At 39.8% G+C, this 17,034-nt stretch overlaps 1 protein-coding gene across 2 annotated transcripts in view; it reads right to left on the bottom strand.

Annotated features, from left to right (window-relative positions):
* Positions 1-17,007, bottom strand: part of DMGDH (dimethylglycine dehydrogenase) — a 56,786-nt gene extending 39,779 nt beyond the window's left edge. Inside the window, exons 1-5 of one of the 2 annotated variants that reach the window (XM_057740418.1) lie at positions 16,907-17,007; positions 15,870-16,044; positions 10,393-10,491; positions 8,780-8,944; positions 5,856-6,060 (exon numbers count right to left, since the gene is read on the bottom strand). In XM_057740418.1, the coding sequence (XP_057596401.1) occupies positions 5,856-6,060; positions 8,780-8,944; positions 10,393-10,491; positions 15,870-16,044; positions 16,907-17,007 (745 nt within the window). Of the gene's footprint in view, positions 1-5,855; positions 6,061-8,779; positions 8,945-10,392; positions 10,492-15,869; positions 16,045-16,906 lie in introns of those variants that run through there. The other variant, XM_057740428.1, reaches the window with a different exon arrangement.
* Between the last annotated feature and the right edge of the window lie 27 nt (positions 17,008-17,034).

Genomic DNA, 17,034 nt, shown 5'->3' with positions numbered 1-17,034 from the left:
CATTATAAATCAACTATACTTCAGTAAAATAAATTTTTAAAAAAGAATGTCATAACTTTAAATTTTTTGTCATTGCAAAATTGAATGGGGGAAGAGAAGATAATATTTTACACTCACCCAGAATTTTGAAGATACTGTAATCTAAGGGTACTCCATTCCTGAAAAAGTATTTTGCTCATAAACAAAAGTTGGCAAAAAAAAAAAAAAAATTGAAGGGAAAAACATAAGCAACCCAAATATATAAAATGCACAAATGTTGATAAGAAAGATAGGAATAAACTGATCTCAGTTGTAGAACAGGGATGGTCAGGCAATTGAAGAGGCCCCATTTGATGTGAACAACATAATAAGCATGCCTGAGAGAGCCTGGCTAGTCAGTCTTCTATCCCCCAGACCCTCCTCTCCCCAAACTGTTGAAGCCTAAAGTTCTACAATTACAGAGTTGCTTTGTTAACTTAAAATTAGGAAATGTATATACTTTGGGAGAGATAGCACCTTAAGTTTTCTCTCTTATTTTAAAAGTTTAGTTTGAATATGTTTGTAAGATCCTTTCTTGCAAGGGCACGAAGGCACCCAGTGTCCAGAGCAGGAGGGAGGAGATGCCACAGCAAAGGGGAGAGGGCTCACAGGTAAGTGGGGGTTCCCACAACCTGTGTTTCTCCCTTCGCAGTGTGCACGGTGATGGCCTTCTCGGTGGGAAGGGATGTTATTTTTTTCCTTTGCAAAAGATGGAACCAGATAATCGTGGCTGAAAGGACCCTTGATTCTCCCCCCCAGGTGACTCTTCAGTCCACAGATGTGGAGCTAAAGTCCAGAGCGATAAAGAGACACACCCAGGGTCATGCTGGGAGACCCTGGAATCATCACATCTTACTGGTTTTCTTGCTACAGAAAGACTATTTTAAAAATCCAAGACTCCTTCCCTTGTGTAAAGATATTTTAGAATCTAAAATGATAAAAACGGTTGTTTGGCAGGGAGGTAGGGTCACTTGACCCACCAATGAATTATTGGGGTTCTATTTCCTTGTTTCATAATAATTTTGAATAATCAGTCAAATGATTATTTCTTTAGAGGTTGCATTCTCTAAATTTTTAACCATTGCTGTTTCTCCTTTTCTTTTCTTTTTTTTTTTTTTTTTTTTGGCAATCTAATAAGGAGTTCTGAAGTCTCTGTCATTACGAAGTTCAGAGCTAGACACAAATCATCCATTACGAGTCGGAACCCCAACTAACGTACTCTTATGTGGTATCTAATCACCACTCTTATGTTCTGTTGCTTCGTTTTGGCCTAACGGCTAAGTTGGTCACACTTGGATAACAGCCCCAGAAATAGGTGTCCATTTGCAAACCAAAAATCTTACCTGTGAGCATGAGAGCTGTTTGCTGTCTTTGAATAATTTAAAGACAACTTATTCTTGCCGATAGGAAGATGTGAATTACCAGTGTCAGGACTTTGCAGGATAATGTACTAAAGCCATATATTCTAGTTATATGCACTGGAGCAATTTTAAAACATAAAAAGCCAAAATATTTAGGCTAGCAATTCAGACCACTGCAGTGGTTAATATACTTATTTCAATTAAAAACATAAATTGAAGAAAATAAATTCTGTCCTATTCAAACATATTTATAAATTTCTGAATCTAATTGCTTGCTTATTAATACACTTCATCAATAAAATAAAGTAGAAATAAGTATGCATAAGTATCGTGTAACTATATTACTCCAAACCCCACAGCAAGCTCTACACTGTTTTCACCTATGGTGGTGGTGTTTGTCGGCATTCTCTTCCTCTATATGTCAATCAAGTTAACCTAAAACTTGCCAGGATCAGACTTAAACCCTAGATTACCCACCCACCAAGTTCAAAGGGAAGAGAAACAAATGTGGAGGAATCCTCTGTAATCTATCATTATCATCTGAAAAACACTGAAGAGAAGGGTCAATAAACATGGCTTTCATTTTTTAAACATGCAGTGATTAGTAGAAATGGAGTTAAAATGAACAGTACAGGTTCGTGGACAAGCTTACTTCCACTAAATGGTTTATACAGTGATAACGATGGTTTATACAATGACATTCTCTGATGCAAAGCATCAGCAAAATTAAGCAATTGTTTTGGCTGAACACTGGGCTGGCATGACCCAATCACATTCCTGATTTACCATATTAGGAAAATTCTTAAGTAAAGTTTACAAAGTTATCTCGGGCTTAATGGGCCAACTGGAAGAAAGGTCAAGAGAAGCATTCATCACCGTGCAAAGGAAAAGCTTGCATCACAGTAAACAGCTCCTGCGCTTGCCCTTGAGCTGCCTCTGGTGCTCAGGTTGCCCCGAAGGTAGCAGAGTGAAGCTGTGTTTAAAGCAGTACTAAAGGCAAGTTAGCCTACTGCACCCCAAGAGGTCAGCAGCGTCAGAAACTCTTCCTCAGCTCTGCTTGCTCAAGCATAAGGTTCCTACATCCCCTCTCCTGTAGGAACACTGATACAGCAGTGTTTCTCAAAAGGTATTTTACAGATCATCAGGTACAGACAGTACAGTACCTGAAGTATTTGTTTAAAGTACAGCTTCCCAGCCAGATAACAGCGAAGCCGTCCCATGGGAAACGTCCCGCAGTGACTTTTATGCACCTAGTTTGAGAACCAAGCTCTTTGGAAAGTGAATTTACCAGCAGAATGGATGCTGGATGACTACAGAGCAAGTGAAAGGAGCTGGGGAACCTTAGGGCTGGTACCAAGCAGCTGTGACACTTGATGCTAGTGTTTCCCAGACCAGGGCATAGACTTTGAAGGAAATAATAATAATCATCATATAAATTGTTACCATTATTATACTTAATTTGTTTAGTGCTTTCTATGTGGTAAGACTTTTCTGGGTACTTTACATCACTTACTGGTCATGACAATTTGTTGAGATGGGAATTATGATCTCCATTTTACAAATGAGTAATCTGCCCAGGTCACACAGTTGGCAATAATGTGTCCCTGGTCAAGATAGCCCCACTGTCCTGGACAGTGCTGGAGACACATCAGCAAACTGACAAATTTTTGCTCTTTGACTTCCCTTTTCATGAATATCCTGAAGGCTCAGCAGCCTTCTGTTATGACTGCATGTAAAGAAACTTTTCGCAGGTTATGGTACAGTTGAGTAGATAATAGTGGCCCTTACATCTTTTACATTTTGGTTCTATTTCCACGTCTATATCCTGATTACTTCAATTAGGTTTCAGAGCTGCCTGAGGGCCTCACCTGAATTTATGAGACATCCTGGTCTCACTGAGTAACTCTGGGGAACATTCCATCAGATGCACATTCTAAATCATGTTAGCACGATGCTTTCTACAGATGGTTGCTTTTATTCATGAAATTAATCTTTGTTAGCTTTAAGTCTAGAAGGGGGCACATCCAAAACTTTATCCCCAATTACTGAGGTTTACTTTTGGCTGAATTCATGAAACCATAAAGAAAGTTGCAAGATTACAAAGAATTTTTGCTACTTAGAAAAAAAGGATGAATGATTTCATTGCCTTAGATCTTCCTAGCAGACTTTAGACCAGGTGTGCCCTAGGACAGAAGGGGTATTGGGGCAGGGGGAATGCCTGATGGGGATTTCCTTGGGCACAGGGCAAGTGAAGTTCAAAAAGAGAACAATGTTTTATGCTTTCGCTTTTATTTTTTAGGCAAAGTGTTTTACATTATTTGGAATTTCAAATGATGTCAAAGAATGAATGAGATTTTATGCTTTTCAAACAGGGGGTATGGGTTAGAAAGAGTCAGAAACACGAATTTAAACTCTTAAATACTGAAGACGTGACTTTTGCCAGGGCCACTTGAAATGTTTTATTAAAAAAATAACATCAGTCAGAAGTTACAATTTAGAGGAAAGAATCCTAAAGGTACTTGTTTCTGGTATGTTCTCATGGCATATCATCTGATCTGATAAATAATAAAGACTGTTTCTATTTTGTAAATTTAAGCAATGACTCAAAGAGCAGACCATGAGACAATCAGTAGCTGCCTCCTGCTTATTTTAGGTTTTAAATTAACTATTATGAACTATAGATAAATATAAATAATTAACCCAGTTTAGACCGCACAAGCAGTTTCATTTACACAGGGATTAATTTTTTTTATGTGTGATATTTGAAAATTACTTCATAGGCAAAGAACCTGATAGAAAGTATGTTAACTCAATAATCAAAAGACCCAGGTTCAAGTCCTGGCTCTGACACAACTGTCACTTTGCCAATCAGCATAACCTTCTTGGACCTTGGTCTCCACAAATATCCCTTTTGGCTTCGTTACTCTGAGTCTAAATTGTAACAGAGCAACCTAAAGAAAAGTTTATGAAATATATTTAATAATGTACTGAAAGGAAAAAGGTTAAAAGTTTTTTGAACAGAGTTAAGTAATCACAATGGATGAGAAGGAACACAATCAAATCTGCTCCGAAAAAGCAAATTGAGAGCAAAGAGGATGCTCATGAATGTGAACATCAGCCACCATGGAAAACAGTCTGGAGGTTCCTCAAAAAACTAAAAATACAGCTACCATTCGACCCAGCAATCCCACTATGGGGCATATACCCAGAGAAAACCATAATTCGAAAACATATATGTACCACAATGTTCACTGCAGCACTATTTACAACAGCCAGGACATGGAAGCACCTAAATGTCCATCAACAGATGAATGGATGAAGATGTGGCACATATATACAATGGAATAGTACTCAGCCATAAAAAGGAATAACATCAAGCTATTTGTAGTGAGGTAGATGGACCTAGAGTCTGTCATACAGAGTGAAGTAAGCCAGAAAGAGAAAAACAAATACCGTATGCTAACGCATATATTTGGAATCTAGAAAAATGGTACTGATGAACGTAATGGCAGGGCATGATAGAGATGCAGACATAGAGAACGGACTTGAGGACGCGGGATGGGGGGGTGGGGGAGGGGGGAGGGGAAGCTGGGACGTAGTGAGACAGTAGCATTGACATATACACACTACCAAATGTAAAATAGATAGCTAATGGGAAGCTGCTACAGAGCACAGAGAGATCTGTTTGATGCTTTGTGAAGACCTAAAGGGGTGGGATAGGGAGGTTGGGAGGGAGGCTCAAGAGGGAGCGGATATGGGGATATATGTATACATATAGCTGATTCACTTTGTTGTACAGCAGAAATTAACACAATACTATAAAGCAATTATACTCCAATAAACATGAAAGAAAGAAAGAAAGAAAGAAAGAAAGAAAGAAAGAAAGAAAGAAAGAAAGAGAAAGAAAGAAAGAAAGAGAAAGAAAGGAAGGAAGGAAGGAAGGAAGGAAGGAAGGAAGGAAGGAAGGAAGAAAGAAAGAAGAACAAACGAACATAGGAAGGAAAAAGAAGCATAATTTGGCAAAACATGATCTGGAGCAGAATAAAATGGAATATGGAGAAGAAAACCAACTTGCTGTGGATAACCAAGAACAGTCATACCGCACACAGCACCAACAAAGTGATGGAGGGAGAACTTTGTACCTTAGAAACAGACAAATTGGGCTTCCCTGGTGGTGCAATGGTTAACAATCTGCCTGCCAATGCAGGGGACATAGGTTCGATTCCTGCTCCAGGAAGATCCCACATGCCATGGAGCAACTAAGCCCGTGCATCACAAAAACAAACAAACAAACAAAAAACCACCCAAAAAAACTCAAACAAAATAAAAAGAAACAGACAAATTGTTCACTATGGGAGTACCATGGTGTTTCATAACAGTGTTCATAGTACAAAGCATTACATGTTGACTAAATAATTTCTTTGTCACTTGAAAAAACCCAGTATTTAAAAAAAAAAAAAAAAAGATGACGCTTACCTGCAGCATTCACAATTCTATTTGCTCTCATAGATCCCCGTGGTGTTTCAACATCCCATGTTCCATCTGATCTGGGTTTCAAAGAAGTCACTGGTGCAGGATATTTTAAAAGAGCACCATATTTCCTAGCTCCAGCAGCCAGGGCCATAGTTAGAGAGTAAGGATCAATGTGACCATCTCCAGGATTATACAGTCCAGCTAAAATCTAAATTGATCATAAAAGAGTCAATATTCAAATGAATATATATACTCACTCAGTGTAACTGCATCCTGCCAACAAATGTTTACCAAAACTGACTTTAAAAATGCCTCATGGCATCAGATTGATCAGTCTCCACTTTTTTTTCTCCCTATGTCCAAGCTCAGACCTAGGCGGGACTCACATGGAGAGTTACGTAGACAGGCTATTTGACAGAGGCTTGCAATTGTGACCGTTCATTCTCCCCTCCTCCACAAAGCAATGGAAACCAAATGTTTATTTAGACACATAACCACCAAGAAGAAAGAGTTTCCAATAGTAGGCAGCTATTAGTTCCAGCTGGTAGCTAAAACTATTACTAAATTTTGATCAATGAAATGCAAATGAAAGTCTCAAATGAGTGTCACGGTCACCTGAACCATTTTAAAAAAAGACAAGTGGCATATACCCTTTGTTCCTTCCTCCATTCTGCTGTCTGGAATGCAAACAAGAGGGCTGGTGCTCTAGCTGCCATCTTGGAGTAAGAACAAAAGAGTCACACCCTAGGGATGACAGAGCAACGACCCAGAAGGTGGCTGGGTCTGAAGTCTTCATGGAAAAGAGCCACCATTCAAGCCCTAGACTGCCTAAATGAAAGAGAAGTAAACGACTATCTTGTTTAAGCATTGTTACTTTGGTTTCTGACATTTGCAGTCAAATCTAATACTAATTGATCAGTTATTTATATTTAATTGTTTAATCCTTGTGAATAAATTCACATGTTAAATATATTTCTCGTATCAGGAAAATGTATACTTGATTCAGTCATTCAGCAACTAGTTCTTAAATACCCACTTTGTGCTAGGGCTTGAGGTACTGTGGGGGAAACAAAGAAGAATCAAACTCAGACGAAACAAGGCGGGAGCACTGAAACAGTATAGTTAGTTCTCATCCATTCAACAAACATTTATTAAGCACCAAGCATTGGCAAGAGGCTTTTGTCAATTTTTTTTTTTGCATCTATTGAGATGATCATGTATTTTTGTCCTTTATTCTATTTATATTACATTCATTGATTGTCAGATGTTAACCTAACCCTGCATAACCAGTATAAATTCCACTTGGTTATGCTAAAAAAAATCATTTTCATATGTTGCTGAATTCAGCTTGCTAGTACTTTGTTGAGGATTTTTGCATCAATATTCGTAAGAGATATAGGTCTTTGTTATCTGGTGATGTCCTTGTCTGATTTTGGTATCACAGCAATATGTTCTGGCCTCAGAATAAGTTGGGAAGGGTTGACTTCTCATCTATTTTTGGAAGAGTATGTGAAGAATTGTAGTAGTAATTCTTCTTTAAATGTTTGGTAGAATTCACCAGTGACACCATCTAGGCCCCAGCTTTTCTTTGTGGGAAGTTTTGGATTACTGATCCAATCTCTTCTTGTAGGTTTAGTGCAAGAGACTTTTGATTTGATGGAATTTGTATTACCATAGACTTCCAAAATTCACATTGGTGTTTTATAATGGATAGGTCCTTATGCGGTGACCCTATATCTATTTGACTTGGCACTCTGCCCAGAGCCAGAGAATATTCTTCCCACATATTTCCATTGCCTAATGTCCTTGAGAAAACTCTGTAATGGTGAGGACTTCCAGCAAAGCATCGCAAGACTGACATATAAACAGATATAAGAATATCCTTCCTAGCAGTGGTGGCAGAATTTTATTGCAGATAATGCAATGCAACACCAATCTGCCACCACACTGGCATCACACAAAACTATACACAAGGGAGTGCTGGCAGTCTGTAAAGATTCCCAGGGTCAAACAACCCCAGCTCCCAGGTCAATGCTATGAACCCTCAAGGATCAGAGATACTGCAGGAGTCACCAGGGAGAAGCACAAAGCCTCTGTTTCCCCACACAGCCCCACCCTGTACCCTTAGATAGTAGGTACAAAGGAGTCAGAGAGCCTGGGTTCAAATCTCTGCTCCAGCTCTTTGTAGCTGGGTGGGCTTGGGCCCACCATGTAAACTATCTAAGCTGCAGTTTCCTATTTAGTAATAATATATACCTTCTATTATTATTATGAAGATTAAATGAGATTATACCATATAAAGGGCTTAGCATAATACCTAGTACATAAGTATGTGCTGTAGTGCTAGGTAGTGCAGTATTAGCCATTGTTATTATTATTCAGATGGAATTATCACCCAGCAAAAAGACAGTAAAATTCCCAAGTGGATTTTCTCAGCCAAATTTGGTTAGATGAATACCTGGCATAGAGCCTGTCAGGGTAGTACAGCTATGAGTTAGGTGATATTTGTGTAGCAATATAACATGTGCTTCTACCTCTGATTTTGTTTAAAAAAATTAATAACACAGTCTTTCTATACACACATTAATCACACCCAGTTATTGTTTTCTCTGCGTTTCTCAAACAGAAGGTTTATTATGGAAACCTCTAGACCTGGGGGACACAGTAACACAGTAATAAAGATGTATTGAAAATATTTCCTCAGTCGTCATAGGTAGAGAGCTAATAAGATTTTTCATTACCTTTACTTTATTTAGCATACATAATAGCCCATCTTGTAATTTACCCAAATTCCAGCATTAATCATCTGATTTTGCCATTCAAAATGTGTGCACAAAGTTTTTCTATTTTTAATTAAATTTCTAAAATAACATTTTCTAATCTTAATTAAAATCAACAAATGGCGAAAATGCCCTTAAGATAGATACCTTATTCATGTTGAGTAAAGGGAACATCTCTTGAATTTTTTCAGGTTCAATAATATACTGTTCCGTTGCGTGCCAGCGAGTCCGAGTCATCTGATATTTAAATTCATCTACCCTTACAGGAGTTGTAGCAATTCTGATACTACCTGGCTGATGGAATCCCACCACCTGTGACAATAATGCCAATAAAAACTCATAAATAAATCATTATTTGGCACTCAAACATGGTTCTGCTCCAGCACAATGAAAATGCAGGTGTACAGGAAAAGGGATTGACTATGCAGTGAAAGTGGTAACCATACACCATATCTGCATCATACAAAAAGATGTTCATCCTATTTACTAAGTGCCTCCTCTGTGCCAGGCCCCATGCGAAGCCCCAGAGATACTGCTGTGAACAAGAAAGACGAAGACCCTGCCTGGATGGAGCTTACAGTCTCCAGGTGAAGACAGACAGCTAAATGCATAATTACAACATGAGACAGTGTTCAGGTACAGCGTGGAAGAAAATTATGTGAAAGAAAGACAAAGGATTTGAAGAGGGAACATGAAGAATCAGAATGTCGCAGTGAAGAGATTGTGTGAATTGACATAAGCATTCATTTGGCATTTACTGAAGCCCTTTAAGTAGCCAAGCACTCAGCGAGGCCCTGGGTGACTGTGATCAAAGACGCAGTCCTTATCTCCAAGTTGCTCAGAGTCTGTAGGGAAGACCAATCAGGCAAGCAATAAACACAATTGAGAGAGATGGGTGTTATAAGAAGGGTGTACACACGTGTTTTTAGAACCAAGAGATGGGCCCTCAGCTCTGCTTGGCTGCTGGGTGAAGAAAGTCAAGGGTGGCTTCTTAAAGGGGACGACCCTGGGGAAGGGTGAGTGATGCTAAAATGGGGACCAGAGAGAACGCTGTCTCAGGCAGAGAGCCCTGTTCATTTTAGAACTGCACGTAATTAAGAATAGCTGAAGCATCTGAGCACAGCAAAGAGCAGCAAGAGAAAACGTTGGAAAGGCAGGCAGGGCTTAGCTGATGAAGGCCCTTCTTCTTTGGCTTCTGTCCTGTAGACTGTGGGGAGCCATGTGATGGTTTTCGACAAGGAAAATAGCATGAAAAATTAAAGCAGACCTCAGTCTTAGTCTGTGGATACTCTTTGCCTGCCACTTAATTTTGAAAATACTAATACAAATGAGAAGAGAGAAAAATAAAAGTGAGAGGCCTTTAGTGAAACACTTTTCACAGCCATGTGACGCCCTGGCATGTACAGTTGTCAGATCTTTTGTAATCCAGTGCTGAAAAGCTCTGATTTCTTAGTTTCTAGATATAGCAGCTGACTAAGGATATTTTTGAAAGCTGCTTTTTAATCTTTTCTCATTTAAAGAATCAGGAGGAACAGGTAATTATATAGGTGATACACTTCAAGAAATTAAATTGATTGAAAAGCAAGCTCTAGAGGTTCTCACCTTAAACTCTCATCAGAATCTTCTACCACATTAAACATTTCACATGCTATAGATGTCACTATACACAGAGATATATGATGATATCAAAAATCCTTCAATAATCTTACATATCTCTGAGAAACTGACCTAAAAGGCAATTTCAAGTTATATGCATTTACCTGTCCGGTTTCTTCTTCCAGTTTCTCATAAAGTTTGATGCTATCATAATGTATTTTCTTTAAGTTTATTCCAGGATGAAAGTAAGTTGTTAAACCTGCCTTAAAAGTGGGGAGGAAAGGAAATATCAAAAAAAAATTAACATTCTCAAAATGTTGATAGTTTATCTGTTAAGAAGTAATTTACTGCTGACAAGAAACTGAGAAGCACCGGCCAGTCCTTTGGGATGAGAACACATCAGCACCAGTTTGAACGCACATTGCATAAGGCTCGTGACAGGTATAAGAACCCATGTGAGCCATATAAATAACGTGAGAGCCAGCCAACAGACCTATATAGTAAGTCCCTAAAAGTTGTTAGGGAAAGGGTTGTTTTCAGATTCAGAAATGGGATGACTTAGATGGAATCACTTAGATTAGGAAGAATATGGGGGGATGGCATACAATGTGGACTCAAACCAACAAAATACGAGTGTTTCTTTAAGGAAAAGGACTATGGACAGGAAAGCAAAAAGTTTTCCTTGTCCCAATCCCCACCATTCCCTTGAATCGAGCAGCCCTTCTGTTCCCTTTCTTGAAATTTCCAAAATCGAAGATCTGGAACACTCCTGAGAATTAGAGCCTGCTGAGTCAGGAACAGACTTTTGTTGTAGCTTAACCAGTTTGATGAATAAGCCCCACAAACATTTCTTGAATAAATACTGAATAATCACTCTCAGGAAAATATCTAAATACTGCATGCCAAAACCCATTTTTATCAGCTCAGGCAGATGCAATATAATATCCACACAAAGAACTCTAAGCAACGACATGAAGCAGGTTCTCTCAACAAAGTGTCTGGGGCCCCCTTCTGCAGCTAATTTATCCTGGAAAGCTCATCCGAACACAATCTGTTTAAGATAAAATCTGTTCAGGGGTATTTATAAGGTTCTTCGTGGTGGGCATTTGGTTCTCCTGAACTCAAAGACACCCCTGTTAATATCATATGATATCACTTATGTGTGGAATCTTAAAAAAATGATACAAATAAACTTATTTACAAAACAGACTAACAGACATAGAAAACAAACTAATGGTTACCAAAGGGGAAATGTGGGGCAGGGATAAATTGGGAGTTTGAGATTAACAGATATACACTACTACCTGTCAATGATACAAAGATATAAGTGGGAGAAGTACCCCTCCTGGCTGTACTATCTGTAACTTGACACCACTTCCTCCATCCCCATCACCACCAACCAAAAGGTTTTTGCTGAAATTTGACTCAATGTTTCATCTTCTCTTGTCCATCAGTAGTTGTTGTAAGTTAATTCAGAGGTACTGCGTTTTATATTTCAAAAAATAGGTACAAATCCACTAAAACGCCTCATTTGGGAAAATACTAACTTTTTAATATTTGACTTAAATTTAAATAAAAAATTTAACTTAAATTTAAATTTATCTCTTGCCTATATGAGTTTTTCTAGATGATACATATCATTTTGCCCAGAAAAATCTAATAATGATACCAACATTTCCAAACATCCCTCCTCAAAATGCTTTCTTTCCAATAGAACTATTTTGCAAAAAATTATTTTTTACTTAATGTGAGCATCACCTTGACTTTGAAGGAATAGACTGCATCTATTGTTTTACATGTATCTAGTACATAGAATGACTGGCAGCCATTTCCATCACTACAAAGATCACCACATTGGGATACTTGTCTTTTTGTAAAGGAAAAACTTTAAGCTTTAGAATTCTTTTAATTATTGTGTCGTAAACACTCTCAAGGTTATTTCCTCTCTCTTTCACCACAAATAATATTATTTAAAGCCTTGTTTCTGTAAAATCAATCACATTGTTGCTATCCTACAGCATGTAATCTGCAATCTGTCATGATAGACTGAAGACAAAAGAAAGAATGGGGACACTTCCATGGTAGAGCACCAACCTCTCCCTTAGTCAGCCTTGGCATCATACACATCAAAGGTGAGAGCTATTTATAAAGATTAGTAAAGCTTAATTTCTTTCTTATATTTTTTAGATAAAAATAAACAGAAAGGCCTAATATTGTCTTCCTACACCCAAGTGGATAATCTTGCATCTTTAGCCCTCAGCCCTCCAAAAACATCCCTTTGGCACCATTCCCAGGGCCAGCCTCTCCTAGGGACCCCATATGCCAAAACTGTTTCTTGCTCCATTTTCTCCCCTTTCCCTCCATCCTACAAGGAATATTCTATATTGGTAGTAGTATCAGGTGCTGACAAACATGTCTCATTAAAATACCTCAGGACTTTTGGATTTGTGATCCTATTTTGAATATTCACATTGCAAGCTGTGCCTTCCTCCCCAAAGCATCTGATTCCTGCATGCTCCAGAAATGTTTAGCCTTGAGCACATGTTCTACTTCAGTGAGACTGTCTTTATTTTTGTAGTCTACCCCTTCAGTTGGCCCTCCAAACTTCCACATTCTCATATCTGCTCCAAAATTTCTCTGTGTTAAAAAAATGAAAGATAAAGATAAAGAATGAAAAGATAAAAATGAAAGATAAAGAAAATGTAGCATATATATATAAAGGAATATTAATCAGCTATAAAAAAAGGAAATTTTGTCATTTGCAAAAACATGGATGGAACTTGACAGCATTGTGCTAAATAAAACAAGACAAAGAACTATAAATACCAAATACCATATGATGTCATTTACATGTGGAATCTAAAAACAAACAAACAAACAAACAAACAAAACAGTGGAACTCAGAGATACGGAGAACAGATTGATGATTGCTAGAGGCAGGGGCTGGGGGGGATGGGGTGAAATGGGTGAAGGGGGTCAAAAGGCACAAACTTCCAGTTATAAGTAAGTCCTGGGGATGTAATGTACAGCATGGTGACAATAGTTAACAATACTGTATTGTATATTTGAAAGTTGCTAAGAGAGCAAATCTTAAAAGTTCTCATCACAAGAAAAAAAATTTGTAACTACGTGTGGTAATGGATGTTAACTACACTTACTGTGATCGTTTTGCAAGATATATAAGTATCAAATCATTATGTTGTACACCTGAAGCTATTATGTCAATTATATCTCAAAAAATTCTAATATGTGGGATTTCTTCATTGGTGCTCCTTGGTGGGAGACTCCTTTGTTTGCAAGAAGTCGTCTAATCAGCTTCCTAGGGCAATCTGGTTTTCTTTTCCTTTATTGGTAGGGGCCCAAATAACCTGGCTTCTGATGTCTGAGTCCATCTTGAGCTCACCCTCATTTTGTGAACCAGAGCCTACTACTTTGTTCACAAAGAAGAATAATACCTTTCCCACTCATTCTGGTATCTCTCTGCTTGAGGGCAAATTATTTTGCACAGTTAAATTTTAACGAGAAGCTATCATCTTAAAAACTTTGCCCACTATTCTTAAAAGACCTTGGGCTAAGAATACATTGCATTATTGTTATTATTATTATTATTCATGGGATGTTTAAGAAGTAATATTGCTGGGAATCCAGTAACTACAATGCAAGTTACATCAAATCAATCAATTATAAATAAACAAGTAAGTAATTAAAATATTAAAGTGTGCATCCTCCTTAGCAATCCAGAAGTGTTAAAAGGGTGTAATCCCTCCCTCTCAGGATATTCCAACCTGCCAAAATTTCCCTCTGCCTACGTGCTCTGGACAGCCTCATGGACCCCTTGCTCCCTCACTTCTGCCCAGTCTCTGCTCAAGTGTCACCTTTTCGAAGTAGCCTCCAGACTCCTCCATCCCCATCACTCTTCATCCCTTTACCCTGCTCTCCTCTGGTGGCACTGACTACTCTAGAGCATCATTTGTGTGTTTTCCATCTGCCCCACCTGAATGGGGCTCCATGAGGGCAGGGGCTTTGTTTTGTGCACTGCTGGGTCATCACCTCCTAGAACAGTGCTGGCCCGACACAATACATATTTGTTGAAAAACTGACCGAATGTCCACCAAAAAGAAGTTATAGGAGAGCTGTGGGAGAAATGCAGGCTTTCTATTGCATGATAACAGGAAGTCTGCATGTAAAGTCTAGTTCAGGGAGGGGAGAAGAGCCAGAAGGGTCAGTGGCTTCCTGGACCCCTCTCTCCAGGAAGCAGAAAGCAAGCTGAGGGACAACTGGTGACACTAGAGACAAATGTGCCTGTGGAGGCTCAGAAAAGACACTCAGGGAGGACCAGGTGGCTGGGCCTCCCTCCCAGACCAAGGAGTGATGGGGCTGGCAGGAAAGGCAAGAGAGAAGAGGAGCTGGGCTTGGTGCCATTTTTCTAGAAGTCTCCATCCAATTGGTGGGTGTGGTCTAACTATGTGACCCCAGGGACTCTGGGGTGAACTGGGCTTAAGTCTGGGCATCACATTCCCCCAAACTCAGCTGGAGGCAGGTGGTCCAACTCTATCCCATACTGTGAGCAGGTTCTGGGTATCAAAAGGCCCCTGAAAGCAGAGTTCCCTCCTGTCTCAGCAGGGGAAAGCTCATGATGCAAAGGGCTGCTGAGCAGAGTCTAACACTGCCCAACTATTTTTTCAATTGAAATATAGTTGATTTATAATGTTATGTTAGTTTCTGGTATACAGCAAAGTGATTGTGTTATGCATATATATATTCTTTTTCATATTCTTTTCCCTTACAGTTTATTGCAGGATGCTGAATATAGTTCCCTGTGCTACACAGTAGGACCCTGTTGTTTATCCTAACTCTTCCTCCAAACAGAAATGGCACCTGCAGTCATAAAAACTTCTTCTTCCATCCTTAGCTGACTTCAGAAATAACTGGTTTGGCACTATGAAAGCAGTGCCAATCACCTCATTTACCTGAGCAGCTTTCCATGTAAGCCCAATTATTACACAGCACTGGAGCAATTATGCATACCATTAAACAAGCGAGATCGACTTGGTTGTGTGTTTTATTTAACACAACACGAAAGCTGTGTTACACGTTCTCAGCCCTCATAATTAAGTCCTCATGAAGCTAAGCTGTTGTCTCACAGCACTAAATTAAAATCATAAATCGACAAATATAAAAGGACCACTAAAGCCAGGTGAGGGGACACAGGTAAAGGTCTCAGGCCTGTATTCAGGGTTACCCAGCCACTAGCCTTCATACAAAAGCTTACATTTACTAACCACTTACCATAAGAACTTTACACATATTAAATCAATCCTCATCACAACCCTATTAGGTAGGTCCTATTAATATTTCCATTTTACACATCGGGAACTGGGAACTTAAGCAACTTGCCAGAAGTCACATAAGTAGAAAATGACAGAGTCAGGATGTGAATCCAGAGTCACATGTTCCAGATTATCTTCTCATGATTATCAGCATCAGAACTGCTGATCCCCCCCTTGAAGTACACCAGCTAAACTGCAGTTGCACTTTCCAACTCTACAGAGCGCCCGGTGGGGAGCTGGGAATGGGAAAAAAAATCGGTTGCACTCGTGACGATTCAGTGCACATGCCAGTGTTGAGGTGTTTTTCTTACTGCGTGCCAGGTAGATCCAGCAGTGAGCTCCGATTTCTCCAGGAGGACCACATCTTTCATGCCTGCTTTGGCCAAGTGATAAGCCAGACTCACACCAACGCAGCCACCTCCAATTATCACTGTTTCTGCTCTGTCTTTCCATCTTGTTTCTGCAGATGAGGGTGGGTTTTCTTCTCTGAAAGACATATTTTTAAATAGGAGCTTTACTAAGCTATGATAGTTACAGGATTGTTGTTGTTGTTGTTTCCTGATGTTTCCATACTTATTCTTCTAGTATTCAACATCTAGTTGCCTGTGAGATTTACATGTGCTGATGTAATCACGGGGGGCCTCAACCTGACTTAGGTAACCTGGCTGGGGGAGGGTGGAGGCATTTGAACCCGGTTCCCCATCATTCTGACCCATTGTAGATAATTAATAGAGCTAAAGAATTGAACAGATGACATCTTTTTCTCAGAGAAATCTAGAGAATAATTTTTCTCAGTCTACTTTAAAAACACATTTATAATTTTATTCCATAAAAAACCATAATCATCATGAAGTCCATTATCTGTAAATCTTGGATCACCTCCTCCCTCCAATGTTTTCCAGGCTGAAGAGAGCCAGACGGAGTACCATGTTCTTCCTCGCTTAACGTCCTCTCACTGTGTACCTGCTTCTCTAACGATAATTACTGCTCCGTGGCTTGATATATTGATTTGCATAACTGTCTTCCTAGCTTCTGCAAGATGCATGGTAAAAAACAAGGTATAAGTTAGTCAAAGAAGACCATATATACACCTGTGTTTGCCTCCGCATAGACCGTCTCCGGATTGATACAGAAGACCGTTGACTGGGGAAGAGAATGGGGGTAGGAGAGTCTTTGCACCGGGAACCCTGTGGACGGTTGTGCATGGAAAAGAACGTACATAACTCGAGATGCGAATGCCCACTTCTTGGGGTCTGAAGCGCTCCTAAGCCGGAGACCGCCCCAGCGCTGCGCTCGCACCCCGCAGCCGCCCAGCCGAGGGCCTCCGCGCAGACCCGGCCCCACTCACCCTTCGCGGCCGCGGCCGGAGCGCGGGCGGCCGGGGGAGCCCCGCAGCGGGAAGCTCCGCAGCCGGAGGCCCCGCAGCCGCTGCGCGGCCTGGCGGAACATGGCGAGGCCGAGGCCGAGGGCGAGGGC

Source organism: Hippopotamus amphibius, chromosome 1 (genome assembly GCF_030028045.1).
Source record: "Hippopotamus amphibius kiboko isolate mHipAmp2 chromosome 1, mHipAmp2.hap2, whole genome shotgun sequence".
Lineage (NCBI taxonomy): Eukaryota > Metazoa > Chordata > Mammalia > Artiodactyla > Hippopotamidae > Hippopotamus > Hippopotamus amphibius.
The sequence above is the reverse complement of the archived record's forward strand: the minus strand, read 5'-3'. Positions and strand labels throughout refer to the sequence as shown.